This window comes from Anoplophora glabripennis, unplaced genomic scaffold (genome assembly GCF_000390285.2).
Source record: "Anoplophora glabripennis isolate ALB-LARVAE unplaced genomic scaffold, Agla_2.0 scaffold211, whole genome shotgun sequence".
Classification (NCBI taxonomy): Eukaryota; Metazoa; Arthropoda; class Insecta; order Coleoptera; family Cerambycidae; genus Anoplophora; species Anoplophora glabripennis.
Window position 1 is genome coordinate 646,027 of NW_019416341.1, and position 15,641 is coordinate 661,667.

General features: G+C 31.2%; 1 protein-coding gene across 6 annotated transcripts in view; it reads right to left on the bottom strand.

Annotated features, from left to right (window-relative positions):
- Positions 1 to 15,641, bottom strand: part of LOC108905683 — a 56,311-nt gene that overhangs the window by 39,213 nt on the left and 1,457 nt on the right. For 3 of the 6 annotated variants that reach the window (XM_018708659.2, XM_018708660.1, XM_018708666.1), the window contains exon 2: positions 543 to 844. In XM_018708659.2, the coding sequence (XP_018564175.1) occupies positions 543 to 844 (302 nt within the window). Of the gene's footprint in view, positions 1 to 542; positions 845 to 9,172; positions 9,424 to 11,769; positions 12,099 to 15,641 lie in introns of those variants that run through there. The other 3 variants (XM_018708664.1, XM_018708663.1, XM_018708662.1) reach the window with 3 other exon arrangements.

The window sequence follows — 15,641 nt, forward strand, 5'->3', positions numbered from 1 at the left end:
AGAAGTTTAATTGGGAAAAGTATGAAGATCCTAGGTATTATTCAAGTGTCTGAAAAAAATTGACAAATAAACTAGCATTTTTTGCAATTTTTTAAATGATTTTTCCGATTTTTGCAACAACAATAATTATTTTTTCGAATTGCAACTAACTCTATCTTGTTCAAAATTTAATTACAAAACTTTTTTTCCTTTTCCATTTTTGTCTAAAATGAATAGCTGTTAAGTTGTCGACGAGAAATCCAAGAAAAAAATGATTTTTTTTGTTATTTTTTTATACTTTTTTGTAATAACAATTAAGCCCACGTTTTTTTTATTTGCATAGAAAAATTATCATTTCTGATGTTATTTAGAAGCTGTTAAAGCAAAAATCTCCGATCATATGCGTTTTACCCAAGTACACCCTTTGTAAGACAGATACCGCCTGGACTAATAGCTAAATTAACATTAAAGGACTTTACAAGATTGCGCTACTCCATTCGGGAACACACTGTACAGGTACGAGATTCTATTTACAAATTATACTAATTTATGTATAAACAAACCTCTCTAGCAGGTATTATAGTTTTATTTTGAGGCTTAGTTTTCGGTGTAAAGATACTGAAGCATTCGGGTTTCTCTAGCTTCTTTCCTGGGCATTCCAATACAATGGTTTCAAAAGCGTCAGTAGTGAGTCCCAAGCAGTTGTCATACCCATCTATAGTGTGTACCTTGTAACTTTTTTCTTTTGATTCTTCAGAGTCGTATACTGCCAAGGACTGTCCAATTTCGAATTTATATTCTCCTTTTGCAAATGCGTCCAAAAAGAGTTGTAGCGAAGTTTTGTTACGTTCGGGTGAACCTTGGCCTGTTAAAACATAAACGATAGAAAATCACACTACTCAAGAGACTTAATTCTTATTAATATTATACAGGGTGATTCATTAACAATGGGAAAGACGAAAGCTGAAGATACTACACGTGAAATGGTGACCATTGGCACAAACATGCCTTATTCGAAAGTTGATAGTTTCGGAAATACAGGGTGTTGAAAGTTAAAATTTTAAATCGTTTTTTTGCGATTATTCTGAAAATATGTAGGTTAGGAACTTGAAAATTTGTGAAACTATATTTTTTTAGGCGACGAATAAGATGCGTGTTGTAATTTCATATTGCTCATAGAGGACGCCACTTACAACCAATTTTACCGAAAATTTAGTTAATAACTTTTTACCCTGTGTGTTTAACATGAAACTTGATTCAAAACCTGAAAGAGCAATTATTTTTCCATTAATTATGTCCTCTTGTTTCATTTCGGTATCTCGATCCGTTTTCGAGAAAAGTCGATTTAACGAACACTATGTTTTGATAATATAAGAAATTGAAAGCGAAACAAACCAAGTATTTCTTCGTGTTATTACGACAATTAACAATAAAACAAATAAAATACGCAATTATGACTTAAAGTAATTGTTCGAAGAATCCACCGTTGACACTGATACATTTTACACGTTTTCTGAGAGATCTTCGAGTTTGAAACAACATATTGGCATTGCATCTGACTTCGTTGGCAGCGATTTGTATTCTTTGCCACAACTCTTCACACGAGCAAATAGATTCTTTGTAAACTATATCTTTCATTTGAGACCAAAAAGAAAAATCAAGAGGATTGAAGTCCGGACTTCTGGATGGCCAAGCAAAAATGCTTAGATGGCCAATCCAGCGATTTGGAAAAACTGCATCAAAATATGCACGCACTGGCCAAGAAGAATGCGGCGGAGCTCCGTCGTGCATGAACCACATGTCTCTCCTTAAATAAAGTGGAACTTCTTCAAGCAGTGGAAGCATTTTTACTTGGTCACCCAGAAGTCCGGACTTCGATCCTCTTCACTTTTCTATTTGATAGAATCTATTGGTTCGTGTGAAGAGTTGTGGCAAAGAATACAAATCGCTGCCAACGAAGTCAAACGCAATCCCAATATGTTGTTTCAAACTTGAAGATCTCTCAGAAAACGTTGTGCAAAGTTGTGTAAATGTCAACGGTGGATTCTTCGAATACTGACTTTAAATCATTATTACGAATTTCATTTGTTTTATTGTTAATTGTTGTAATAACACAAAGAAACACGGTTTGTTTCGCTTTTAATTTCTCGTATTATCAAAACAGTGTTCGTTAAATCGATTTTTCTCGAAAACGGATCGAGATACCGAAATGAAACAAGAATACATAATGAATGGGAAAATAATTGCTCTTTCAGGTTTTGAATCAAGATTCATGTTAAACATACAGGGTAAAAAGTTATTAACTAAAGTTTCGGTAAAATTGGTTGTAAGTGGCGCCCTCTATGAGCAATGCTGAAACTACAACGCGCATCTTATTCGCCGCCTAAAGAAATATAGTTTCACAAATTTTCAAGTTTCTAACCTACATATTTTCAGAATAATCGCAAAAAAACGATTTAAAATTTAACAAACAACAAACAAAAAACAGTATTGACGTAATATTGAGAAATAGAAAAATATTAGCAAGCAACACAAATTATTTCCACACTTTATGGATAATGTTGATAGCTATGTAAGTGATGCTAAATATTTTGTTTATATTTAGATACATTTTTACTCTATGGATTAATTTCTCTTTGTTTCTGTTATTTCATTTGTACATTTTTTTGCAATTAATTAAATATTTAATGGGATGTCAACGATAAAAACCGTCAAAATGTCAAATAATATTTAAATAAACTCGATGATTTTTACATATTAATTAGTAACTGATTCACTTTTAAAAATGTGATAAAAAAGAATAACTGTTAGCGTCTATAATATGCGAATTTGTTTGTACGAATACATTTTAAAGTACAACTTTTCTATTTATTTACATGGAATTATTTAACTAACAAACAAATTTATCCATAAATTATAGTTATAGATAAATTATGGCTCACTGTATTCATAATACTGATTTTATTAAATACAATTTAGTATCAGCACTAGATTTACGACATCGCACATCACGTTTGAAACTGTCGTATCTCAAAATATTTCAATTTTACAGGAGTTGCAAAGGAAAATTATTAATTTATTATGGCTACACAAAAATATTATGTAGTTAGCACCATCTTTCTAATAATTTTCCAGTTTACAAAAATATTATTTTGCAGGGAGAAAGAACGCAAGTTAAGTTGTTTATTTTTTAAATAATCAAAAAATTTTAAATGAGTTGACACCATTTTGAAGGGGATGTGCGTTATATCAAATGCGTCAAATTTATTTATCAAATTTTAAAAATATATCACGCTTTTCAAATGCGCATCACTGAAAAATGGACTAAAAGTAGTGCATTTCATAACCCACATCCAGATATTTTAAATGAATAAATAGGTACTTCAATACGATGCATTTTAAGGAAAATTTCAAAGAATAATTACGTTAGCCGACAAAATTTTAACCCAACAATACGAATATACTTTCCCAAATTATTTTGGTACCGTGAATTCGAATCCGAGGTCCAAATTTCTCAATTGGCTCTGGTTTTCGAGATATCTTAACCTAAAAGTGCAAAAATCGCTATTTTTGACATATTTGAGGTTATGTTACATGGAAAGGTAAACTTTTTTGCTTAAACCATTAATGGGGTCTTAAGGTACTGTATTTACTCTTTTAAACGCACTTGGATTTATCCCGATATCACTATTCGTCTTTGAGAAATCGCATGTTGAAAACTAGTTATTTCTCGATTTTTAGAGTTTATGAGTTTGGAGTTTATGGGTTAAGTGTTTATGGGCTTAAAGTTTTTCAGCTTAGAGTTTGTGAGTTCTGGATTGAACGTATTAGCCTCTTTTGCGTGTAAATGTATTTCCAGATCGATATAATGCGTAAAATATCGGCCATATATCGAATTTTGAGATATTTTTTTAACTTTATTGCAAAATTTGACGTGATAGAGTATTTTGGAGTTCAGATTTATGATCAGCGACCCTAAAAACATGTAAGAACTCTTCCGGATGCCGATGAATTTAGATTTGTTTTGCTGTTGTGGCAGTATATTAAAAAATCAAGAAATAAGTCAAACTACTAAATTTCAACATGCGATTTCTCAAAAACGAAAAATCATATCGGGATAAATTCAAGTGCGTTTTAAAGAGTGAGTATAGTACTTTAAGATGCCATTAATGGTTTTAGAAAAAAAAATTACCAATTCTTGTAACATAACCTCAAATATGTAAAAAGAAATACTGATTTTGGCACTTTTAGGTTAGGATATCTCGAAAACCAGAGCTAATTGAGAAATTTGGGCCTCGGATTCGAATTCAGCTCACCAAAATCCTTCGGAAAGGTACATTCTGGTTTCTGGGTTAGAGTGTCGGCCAAATTTTGTCGGCCTGTGTTATTTGTTCAAAATAATCAAAACTTGGAATACTTTTTATAACTAAGGTTTCATGATTAAGACAGTGGCGTACTATTTTTATTGTAAATAAAAGAAGAGTGTCACAGGGTTTCTACACCACTGGTGATAATGGGAATACTTAAACATACTGAATAATTAGATTAAAGATATTCCATTACACCATAGAATTGTTGTTGTTTTATCACGAAGGGTTTCCAGGTAAATAAAGGAAACGGGGAACTTTTGGATATAAATATATTTGGGTAAATCTCATTTATTTTAACGGTACAATCACTCCTTGCCAGTAATACCTGAAACACGCTGAATAAGAATACAGTAATATTATCGTCTTGACTTAAAAATTAATTTTAAAAAGGTTTTTGGCTACAGTATTAAAAAATAAAATAATACAAGAATTCGTTTTGAAATACTAAATTAACGCCTATGAACAAATGGTATAAAAAATTTTCCCTATTAGCTAACAACTTCAATGAAACAGCGATGAGTGATTTCCAAAGGCGTCAACCGATGAATAAATAAAGTACCTATATACGAATGCATTTCATTAGGTATGAATAATTAATTGAAAGTTTTTGAAATTATCTCGAAAATGTCACTTAATTATTATTTAAAAAAGAGTTTTGGAATTTTCAAATATATTAAAACTATAAATACATAATTTGGTCCCGGTGAGCATGAAAATAGTTTCTGTATTTACTTATTCAGGCAAAATATTAACTAACTACAATTGCACAGTAAACTACATAATAACTTTCACAAGGTGCTTAAAGAAAAAGTCAAATCGTTCACATGATTTTTCAGTAAATCAATTTTTTATTTCTGTTAATCTCTATCGATTAAAAACCAGTTGTTTAAGTTTCAGACGAATGCAGCTCAAAACAAAAAGGTATCGCGTACTACATAACCATATTTATTTTCTCAGATGGTTTATATCGATGTTATCAGAGAGAAACGATCCGTAAAACGCTATGGGTTGTCACATCAGTTATTGAAGAATATTTTAATACAACCTCCTAATCTGGAATATCCAGCAACTACATACATGATAACAACTAAGCAGATTAGGAACAAACACAGGAAACTGTACGTATCATACGCAGCAACTATGCCTATGTGTGCTTTCGCTACGCCTATAGGGTAAATATGGAATTATATGAGGGCTGGAAATAGAGTCAGAGACTGGTAAATTATAGTTGACTGCTGCTTGGTGTATAACATTTTATCTGCTCCCACAGTTCTTTATGGTTCATGAAATAAAGATTAGGTTTTATTTTTTGACATATCTTAATCAATTCATTTTGACATTGTTCGAAATCTTGCAAAGTCGCTTTGGTTGTTTGGATTTTGTCGTTTCTAAGGTGTTTTTAAACAAAACTACTTAAAAGTTGCAATTTTGCTGGTTTTGAATTATTATTTCCAAATGAATGTCAAGTCAAGTCACCAGCGAGTTTCTGGAGTGAATACCCAATGATCAAGTCAACTATTTTCATAGAGGAGAACGTGGATTTCTCAAAATACCCCAAGCTGAGAGCATTTTTGAAACGTAAGAAAGACGGCTATACACCTAAAAAGTCCAAACGTTTTCACAAGAGAACAAGTCAACAATTTTCTTGTTAAGGCACCCGATAATACATATTTGTTAATGAAGATAATGTCGGTCTTAGGAGCATGCCGTTGCATGCCTGATGAGTTATGCAAACTTACTTTGGGCAATGTCAATTTCAAAAATTTCTATGATATTATTGTAACGAGCGTTCAAATAAAAACGTGGTCGAAGTTGGCTCTGACACATTGGACGTAGGGACCAACTTAACCTCAGTTCTCAACGAGCTGTATAGCAGCTGTCAGTTTCAATAACGTTAATGACTATATAACTTTATTTTAAAGAATAATCGTGATAACAATAACAAACAATTAAATGAGCTGCGGAAAGTGTCCCCCTCCATGTTCCAAGCACTTTTCACACCTGTTCCTCAAAGAATTAAGGACATTTTCAAAGATGCTCGGGGTATTGTTAATTTCACGAACCTTGTCTATAAGTCGAGCCTGCAGATGGTTTAAATCAGGAATAGGCAGTTCAAAAATAGTGTTTTTAAGGTAAGGCCACAAAAAGAAATCACACGGCGTAATATCACATGATCTCGGTGGAAATTCATGTTCAGCATTGAGACTTATTAGTCGATTTTGGAAAACTTTCCTCAACATATTCATCGTCTCGCCTGCCGTATGTGCCCTTGCGCCATCTTGTTGAAAGTAAAAGTTTGTAATTTCGTTTTCTTCCAGCTGGTTAACAAAAGGAGCGATAATTTCTTCTCTATACCTTTGCGCAGTAAGAGTACCATTAAAAAAAATAGGTCCATACATCCTCCTTCGATTGAGAGCACACCAAACTCCAATTTTTTGAGCGTGTAGAGGGCCCTCGATAAAAAAGTTATCTGGTTTTTCCACATTTTCATATTCTGTGAGTTTACGTAACCACTTAAATGAAACCAGGTTTCATCAGAAAAAAAGGTGATATTATGAAGTTCACCGTAGTTGTTTAAAAACCATTCACAAAATACAGCCCGTCGCGGAAAATCAACTTCATGAAGTTCTTGCTGACAAATTAAACGATAGGAGAACAAACGCAAATCTTTTTTTAACACTGTGTGGCAGGTACCGACTGATACTCCCACCATTTGTGATAAAACACGTACAGAAGTTCTTGGCGCATTTTCCATTATTTGTTGGACATTTTCTGTTAATTCTTCAGTCCGCTTTTTAGGTCGGCCGCTTCCTTCTTTTCTTGTTACACTGCCCGTTTCACGAAAAACATTAACACAACGCTGAACTGCACTTTGAAAAATTTTGTACTCAACAACGACGGGAAATTGATTTTGAAATTCTATGAAACATTCCTCAATAGAATACTTCCATACTCCATCAATCTTGCGTCCATTTCTAAAGTAGGACTCTATGATAAACACTTTTTTTTCTTGAGGAAACACCATTTTAAATGCTTTTTAAAACGAAAATATTCAAATTGATAGCGGCGATATAGCGCTTTGACAGATGACGTTTAAGTTCATTTGCTATACGCTACGCCCTACGTCCAAATTTTCAGAACCAACTTGACCACGTTTTTATTTGAACGCTCGTTAGTTACAATTCCAGATTCTAAAAATAGTATGTCAGGTACGTTTACAATTACTTCTCGTCTGGGTTCTGTTTCTCAGCTAGAAATTGTCAAGAAATATATCAAGATTAGATTGGAAATTAAAACTGAAATTTCACGCTTTTTTATGCGCTATAAAGCAGGTACATGTTACAACCAACCAGTCGGCAAAAATACTCTTTCTATGATTCCTAATAAGATTGCACAGTTTTTGAAACTAGAACATCCTGAAACATATACAGGCCGTTCATTCCGAAGAACATCGGCAACGTTACTGGATAATATAGGAGTTGATGTATTAGCAATCAAGAGACATGGCGAGTGGAAATCAGCTACAATTGCAGAAAGTTATGTTACTGACAATTTAAGTAACAAAAATGAAAAGCCAACAGGATTCTTTACAATGACACTTCAACTCCTGGTTCTAGTAGTACGTCGCATCATGCTGTTTTAATAGATCAGTCAGATAATATTGAGCCTCCGGTAACTGAAATGGAGCGGTCAAACCATTTTGAGAAAAATGTGACAATTAGTAAACACGAGGGGAATAATGGTGCAATTATAACTCGAAATCACTTTTTTTCCTAGGGAGGTAAGTTACCTCCTGTTGTCCATAGCAACCTCCATTTCTACAGTAAAATCCACTTACCTCCTATAGTCTATTTACTATTATGGGACCAGATAAAATATATTTTTTGAAGCAGGGATCCATATCAGTAATTTGCTTCAAGTATTTGGGAATAGTCAGCATTTGGTATTTAGTAGCATCTCTTTACCAGAAGATAAAAGAAACTCGGGGTAATGGAGAAGATAATTATTTGTTGATAATCGAGAAACTCAGACTGATTTTTTCAATAGACTTATTTCTAAAGATAAAGTTTTATTTTAAAATATCACAAATGGATCGGGAAGATGTTCTGTATTTTCTAGGAAATGTGTCACTAGTTTGGAGTCTACGCTATCAAAATAAGTCAGAATTTGTTCAAAGAAGACTGCTCCATTTACCTATTCCTGGAACAAATGCTTAGTTTTATTTCAATATTGCAGCAACGTGTTGGGTCAACAAGCAACCAGTTTGATTTATTCAATACATCTATTACCTGTATTAAAGCAGTATTCATAAATTGGTCTTTTATTTGCTATTATTGAATATTTTTTCACTGTTTCACTTCATTCTGTAATTAGTGTAAATTATTGGATGTTGTAATGTAAGTGAATAAATAAATTTAACCTGCTACAACATTTAAAAGGTATATCTATTTCACAATCCTTTATTCGAAAAAAACGACCATGCTTTGTTGTCTAAACAAAGATAAGGTCCCAACAAAGGAATATAATACTAAAAAAAATAATAGCAGTCTTTTCTTAATATATATTGCTGAGATCTGAAGATGTAGTTTGTTTGGAATACGAGTCCTTTTATCTTTTCTTAAATGGAGAGTTGTTGGATGTTTTTAAATATCGAAACAAATTCAAACATTGTAGTTACATTGGTTACAACTCCCCAATATAAATAAATAAAAAGCATTATGATATCCAATATTTTACGAAATATTTTATTTTATATACAATTTTTTTCTTATTTATACAACTGTCTGCAGGGATGGTGTATTTATAAAATAAAAATTGGAGGTATTTACTTAACTATTTTATATTCACTCTCGTAATAAAACACTCATATAAAAATATTTTAAAATTAATACCTTTTTTTAAGTACATTAATATGTATGATAATTCTATGAATAATATAATGTAATGAAGGCCTTGAAACTCAGGAATTCCCAACCGCTGCAGACTCGATGCAATGCAACGGCAGTGTCCAATCCTTTGGAGTTACGATTCCTACACACCTCTCATTCAGGACTTCCACACATGCTTTTTCTATCTGTAAAATAAATTTTCTTAATTTTGCATATTTTTACAAAGAAGGAATCCAAGTTGAGTCTGGACTTCCAATACATTTTTTCGATTTGAGCCCTCCTGAGAAAATATTCAAATCTCAAAATGGCCGAAAAAATTTGCTTTAATTTTTTTTATTAAATTTTATTCATATTTGCTTAGCTTTTTCTATTGATAAAAAAAAAATTGCAAAAAAAAACCTAATTGGCAAGGAAAAATAATTTATTTTTTTGCTCATAAACCATTAAGTATACGAGAAAATGGGAAGAGTAAAAAAAGTTTCTAAATGAAAGGTAGTATTAAAAACTATTTTTCTTATTGCAACTGGCTAACGTAGGAAAAAGTTGTGAGAGAAATAACCAAGGGGTACTAATTTCTTTCATTCAAAGACATAAACCAGTAAACTACAGATACAGACTATCAAAATACCATTCAACTAGTTGTTAACGTGTACCAAAATTCAAATTCCTAACTTTAACTGTTTTCGTGAAAAAAATAAAAGCAAATTTTCTCGGTCATTTTGAGATTTGAATATTTTCCCAGGAGGGGCTCAAATCAAAAAATATATAGTATGTTAAAATGTTCTAATCGACAAATAAGATGAGGTAAAAAAATCGGAAATTTGTATTTCAGTTCACTTCTAGATTATATGACATAAACTCAGCCAAACTTTTGCCCACAGTAAGGTCACACTAGTACGAATTCGCACCGATCGGATTTATCCGACTTTATCTAGTTTGGTAGACAATAATAGATTGAGGCCAGCTGTGGTACGGCTCGACTATTTGGGCTATAGAAAGAATTATCGTGGTGGGATAACCTTCGGCAGCTGCTATCTCAAAAATGCCGGCTGTTAAAAAAGCGGTGGTGCGAATTCGTACTAGTGTGACGTTTGAGGGTTAAAACTTCGAAATCAATGTTAATGAATCATTTTCAATGAAAAGTATCTTGAGGACGCTTAATAATGTAAGTCTTCAATTTAGATCAAGTAATAAAAAAAATAGCCCTCATACCAGCAAGCAAACATCATTGCTAAATAAGTAACCCTTCTGCTTCTTCAAAATTTGAACAATTTGCTTTTATTTGTTATTATTTTTAGACTTTGATTTTTTCTAAATACATTGTCTATCATTTGCAAAACCTCGACGTATGCATCATTTTTCGATTAATTTTTGAATCACTAATAATTTTCTCTGATCCAATTTTACATTATATTGCAAAATATAATAATATCATAATTGACAAAATGGACTTGCCGTGAAAAATAAACGTCACTTTTGACTTTTTGTTTATTTAGAAAAATTACACTATTTTGGTTAAAGTGTAATCAGTTTTTCTTTCTGTTCTTCCTGTTCTTTCATGTGTATCCTTAATTACTTTATTCCTTTTCAAATCTGTTGAAACTTTTCTATTTCTGTTCTTATTGTCCTTATTTCTCCTAATAGCATATAGCATAGTTTATGAGAACTTCTGGATATTTTGACTAAAGGTTTTCTTAGTCTTTTCGTAAACTTCCAATTTTCCATCTTTTCTTCGGTTATTTTTTTATAGAATAGTAGTAATTTAACAAAATAATCAGATAACATGAAATGAAATTTTTCAAACAATCTATCTGTATGATGCAAAGATGTAGTAAAAATCCCCAGATAAATATTTTTAGTTAAAATGCATTCAACAACATTAAGAGTTAATTTGTTAAGAATTTTTAAGAAAATCAAAGAAAATTGCAGGTACCACAAAAACTTTTTTTGTGGTATCTGCAAGTTTTTTTTTGCTTTACTTTGAAGGTGTTCAATTTAAAATAATAAATCGAAAAAATTTAACACTAGGTACATGAACTTTATATTACAAAAACTGCCTAATAATTTGCCACAGGAAAAAATTCCATAGATTGTTACAGATTCTTTCAACTGCCACGTATTTCCCCACATTTTTTTTTAATGTGGCGGTATACTATGTCTGTTCCAAATCTACCAGCCTAGGCAGTTCTAAGTGACAGCTGCTTTTGGTAAGAGTCCGCAATGAAGAAACGTATCGAGAAAATTCTGCACACAAAATTTTCAGATTCATGTTTTAGATTCCTTTCCCATAGACTTCTAACCAATATCACAGTACACCATATCGACTTTGAAGTCACTTTTGACCTTCCATTTTCAAAGAAGTGATTTATTTGTGTAAAGTTACATGTCAAAGTTGAATTCAACATTAGTTGAAATGTAAAGCTCATCTTTCTACCAAAATCCTGAACTTATCAATGAGAAATTGGTCTCTAATAGAAGGGGGTCTATAATTAATAAAAGAAAACGTTAATATACATATTATTTTGTCTTACCTGTGTTTCATCATTAAGCTTTGCATCTCCGCTTTCGTCACTTGGACTGAATATATAAAAACACCCAGGTTCGTTTGGCTGCGTTTCAGGGCAATCGAGCACTATAGTTTCTGATATTTCAGTTGTTATCCCCAAACATTCTTGTCGACCTTCCACAGAACTCACTGATACACTTTCACCTTTCTCGCCAGAATCTACGGATTGATCCGGTTTGAATATTTGGAAGGTGGTCCCTTCTTGAAAGGAATAATTTCCTGATTCGTATTTATCCAGCAATCCTATAACTTGTTTGTTATAAAAATTTTTATAATCGTCGTAGGTTACTTTACCTGTAATTTGTGATAAAAAAATTTATTAGTAGCCTTATTTAGGGATACTTTATTGGGCTCCAAAATATAGTTTGGAGGATTGGCATTGTGAGAATCAAATAAGGGAGATATTTTGGAATGAAGATGAGTAGAACCAATCCCTGATTGATATTAATGAATCTTCTAATACTAATGAATTTGTTTCTTAATAATTTAAAGAAAATTATAGATCAAGACTGGTACTAGAAAAGATCTTGCTGGAAAGACTGAATTCAGTGATTCGGTCATAGATGACAGTCATCAGATTTGTATCTATTTACAACAAATCACTTAAAGCTTTTTGAAAGATATAAGATATAAAAAACAGTAAAAGAAGAAGATGAACGAGAAGAAGAAACAGTTATTGAAATAAGAAATCCCTCAAAAGGAAAAAAGGATAATTGTACCTCGAAATAACATAATTTAACTTATATTGAAGAATGAAACAACCTTTTTATTTCACATAAATATGTACATTCCATGTTCTTCAAGAACTTGCACCTTTTAAATTTACCGTATTAACACTTAGCCAAACCATTATGTTTAATTACTTTCAATTAAGATGTTTAAATATAAAGTACCTTAGGCGTTTTGTTACCTTCAATATTTGATTATTTCTCTTCCTTAACTTCAATATGTTTATCAATTTAATGAACGCAAGAGTAACTGAAGAGCAAAACATTAGCACCTGTACTACTTGTTCACCTTGTGATTTAATATCATTATTGAAGTAAGATACTCGCAGAATTTTTATTTAAATAAACGAAAAAAGATTAATGTTTCATTTTCCAAGTAAATAAAATTTTAAAAAAAAATAGTGGTAGAGGAACTCCTGAAAATTTTTCAACGTATTTCTTTGTTAAAATAGTTTGTTATAGGAAATAAATTAATGATGATAAATAAATTTCTGTCAGTCATTTGTTTGTTCCGCGTGCCTCGTCCACAGCCACTGCGATCCGTCAGACATAAATTTCTCTCCTTTTTTTCAAAAATAGTTTTAAACTGAAATATGTCGAAAAGTGCTAAATCAAACAGTAACATATTTTATATTTTTGAAAAGAGAAAAATTTAACGAAGCTAAGTATGCACTAATATATGGGGTGTTCCATATATTTTTTTTCTTTAATTTAGCGATTTCCATTATTCAATTGTTTTTTATAATACTATATTATAAAAATTCATAGAAAAATCTAAAACTTTTGTATTGAAAACTTTTTTGTAATTTCAATAATAAACTCACAATAAGTTGTCAGATTGTAGGGACTACCCTTGTACAATGCAATGCTGCCAATCGCATGTCACTAAATATCTCCATTAGCGCGTAATTAAAAAAGTACCGTTATTTTCTGAACAGACTACGTATTTGACTTGATTATTACATTTATTCTTTAAAAAACATATTCTATTTTTAGCTTTCGCATTTTTAAGCTATTTTGAGTCAACTAAAACAAATGCAATATCTGCAGGGAATCTTGTCTGTTGAGTTAAATATCGTTTACATACATAGATTTCTGGTATAGAACAATATTGTCTGCCAACAATCATTTGATAAGAGTTTTTAAATCTGTTTGAATTACCTTTAAAATGGTCTTAAATATATTAATTTCCTAACCATATAATTATTCCTGGAATTATTTATTTATCGGGACATTGGTGCATGAAATAACTTAGTTTATTAAACTATTTTTCTTCCAATTTGTTTTATTACGATGGTTTCGGGTTTACTCCATATTCAGACAAAACATCAAAGGTAAAATTATAAAATTTTTACAAATGATACACAGGATGTTATTTAAGTACGTGGCCAAACTTCAAAGGCTGCTTATTTGAGTGATTCTAATACGAAAAGTTCGTATAAAAATAGGTGTGGTAATGCTTCGTTTTCAATATACAGGGTGTCAAACTATTTTAAAAAATTATGTTTTCGTAAAAATCTTAATAATCCTTCAGATATATTTTTTTGAAATTTGGCAGTGTTATTTATGGTAGAAAGGGACTAATTTATTCCGAACTAGCTTAAAATTATTAAATCCAGTGGCGTCCCGCGGGCACCTTAACCAATATTTTTGACAAAAAAAATGTGCGCCACTGACTTTTTTAAAACTTTTAAAATTTTTTTCGCATTAAGCAACTAAAAGCACAACTTTTTTGTCTCTTAAATTTTTTTCATCTCTTGCTTCCTTTTTGGAGAAAAAAAATCACTTTATTGCATGTCCATGGACAACAGAAAAAACATTTTTTATTAATTAATAACATACAAATTTTTTTTAACAAGCATTAATTTTTATACAATTTCTAAGACTAGAATAGACTATTGATATGGAAAAAAATAAGATGACTTTTATGTTTTTTTCTTCAAAAAGGGAAGCAAGACACGAATAAAATTCAAGAGATAAAAAGCTTGTATTTTTAGTTGTTTAATGCAAAAAAAAATATAAAGGTTTTAGAAAAGTCAGAGGCGCACATTTTTTTTAGTCAAAAATATTGGTTAACGTGCTCCGGGGACGCAACTGGACTTATTAATTTTAATCTAGTTAGTGCTAAATTAGCCCCTTTCACCCTATCCAACACTGCCAAATTTCAATAAAATCGACTAAAGGATTATTATTAAGATTTTTGTAAAGAAACGATTTTTTTTAATATTTGACACCCTGTATCTTAAAATCGAAGCATTACATAGGCCCGCTATCTTTATGTAAACTTTTCATCTTAAATAACAAAAAACAAAACAAATTATGTTCTACATAATATTGATACATTCAATTTTGTAATATGTATTTTGTTAATAAAACAATATAACATAGCAAAGTTGGAGGTTAAAAATTGTTTTAATAGTATAAGAAATAGCTATAAGTAAAGTATTTTTCTTAAAATTTTTCTGGAGAGATGAATAGATTCAAACATTTGCCTTAACAAATACAGGGTGTTGCATCACGAGAGGGACATGGCTTAATGGGAGATAGAGGACAACTAGGGTAACTAGGATCGCCTATAGAAATAACTTCTTGGCCATTCTTTATTGAGATACAGGGTGATTTATGATTTTTGGTCAAAACTGCTTTACGTCATAACTTTGGTAGGGAATGGAATAATGGGTTCATATTTGGTAGGATTAATGCACTCACGATACTTCATGTATGCATGTATGACAGCAAAAAAATCCAGGTCCGGACTGCAAAAATTGTAAACTTTTTGTGCAAGTCTAGAAAACAACACTCTGTATGTATTTTTTTGAAATTCCCATACGATATTCGGAAAGAGCATAAAAAAGTGATTTTAAAGACAAGTTTCTTTTTTTTTACACTTTGGTGGTTATTTAAATAAGCTATTGAATATACGAGACTACGGCTTCTAAAACTAAATTATGTGAAGGACACATGATAAAAATGGTTTTGCAACTAAAATTAGCGAAGGCTTAATTGAGGGTAGATGTTATAAATAAGCATGCATATTTTAAACCTCATTTTCTTTAAATAATATGTATTCCAGGTCCGGACTGCAAAATTTTTAATTTTTTTTTGTAAC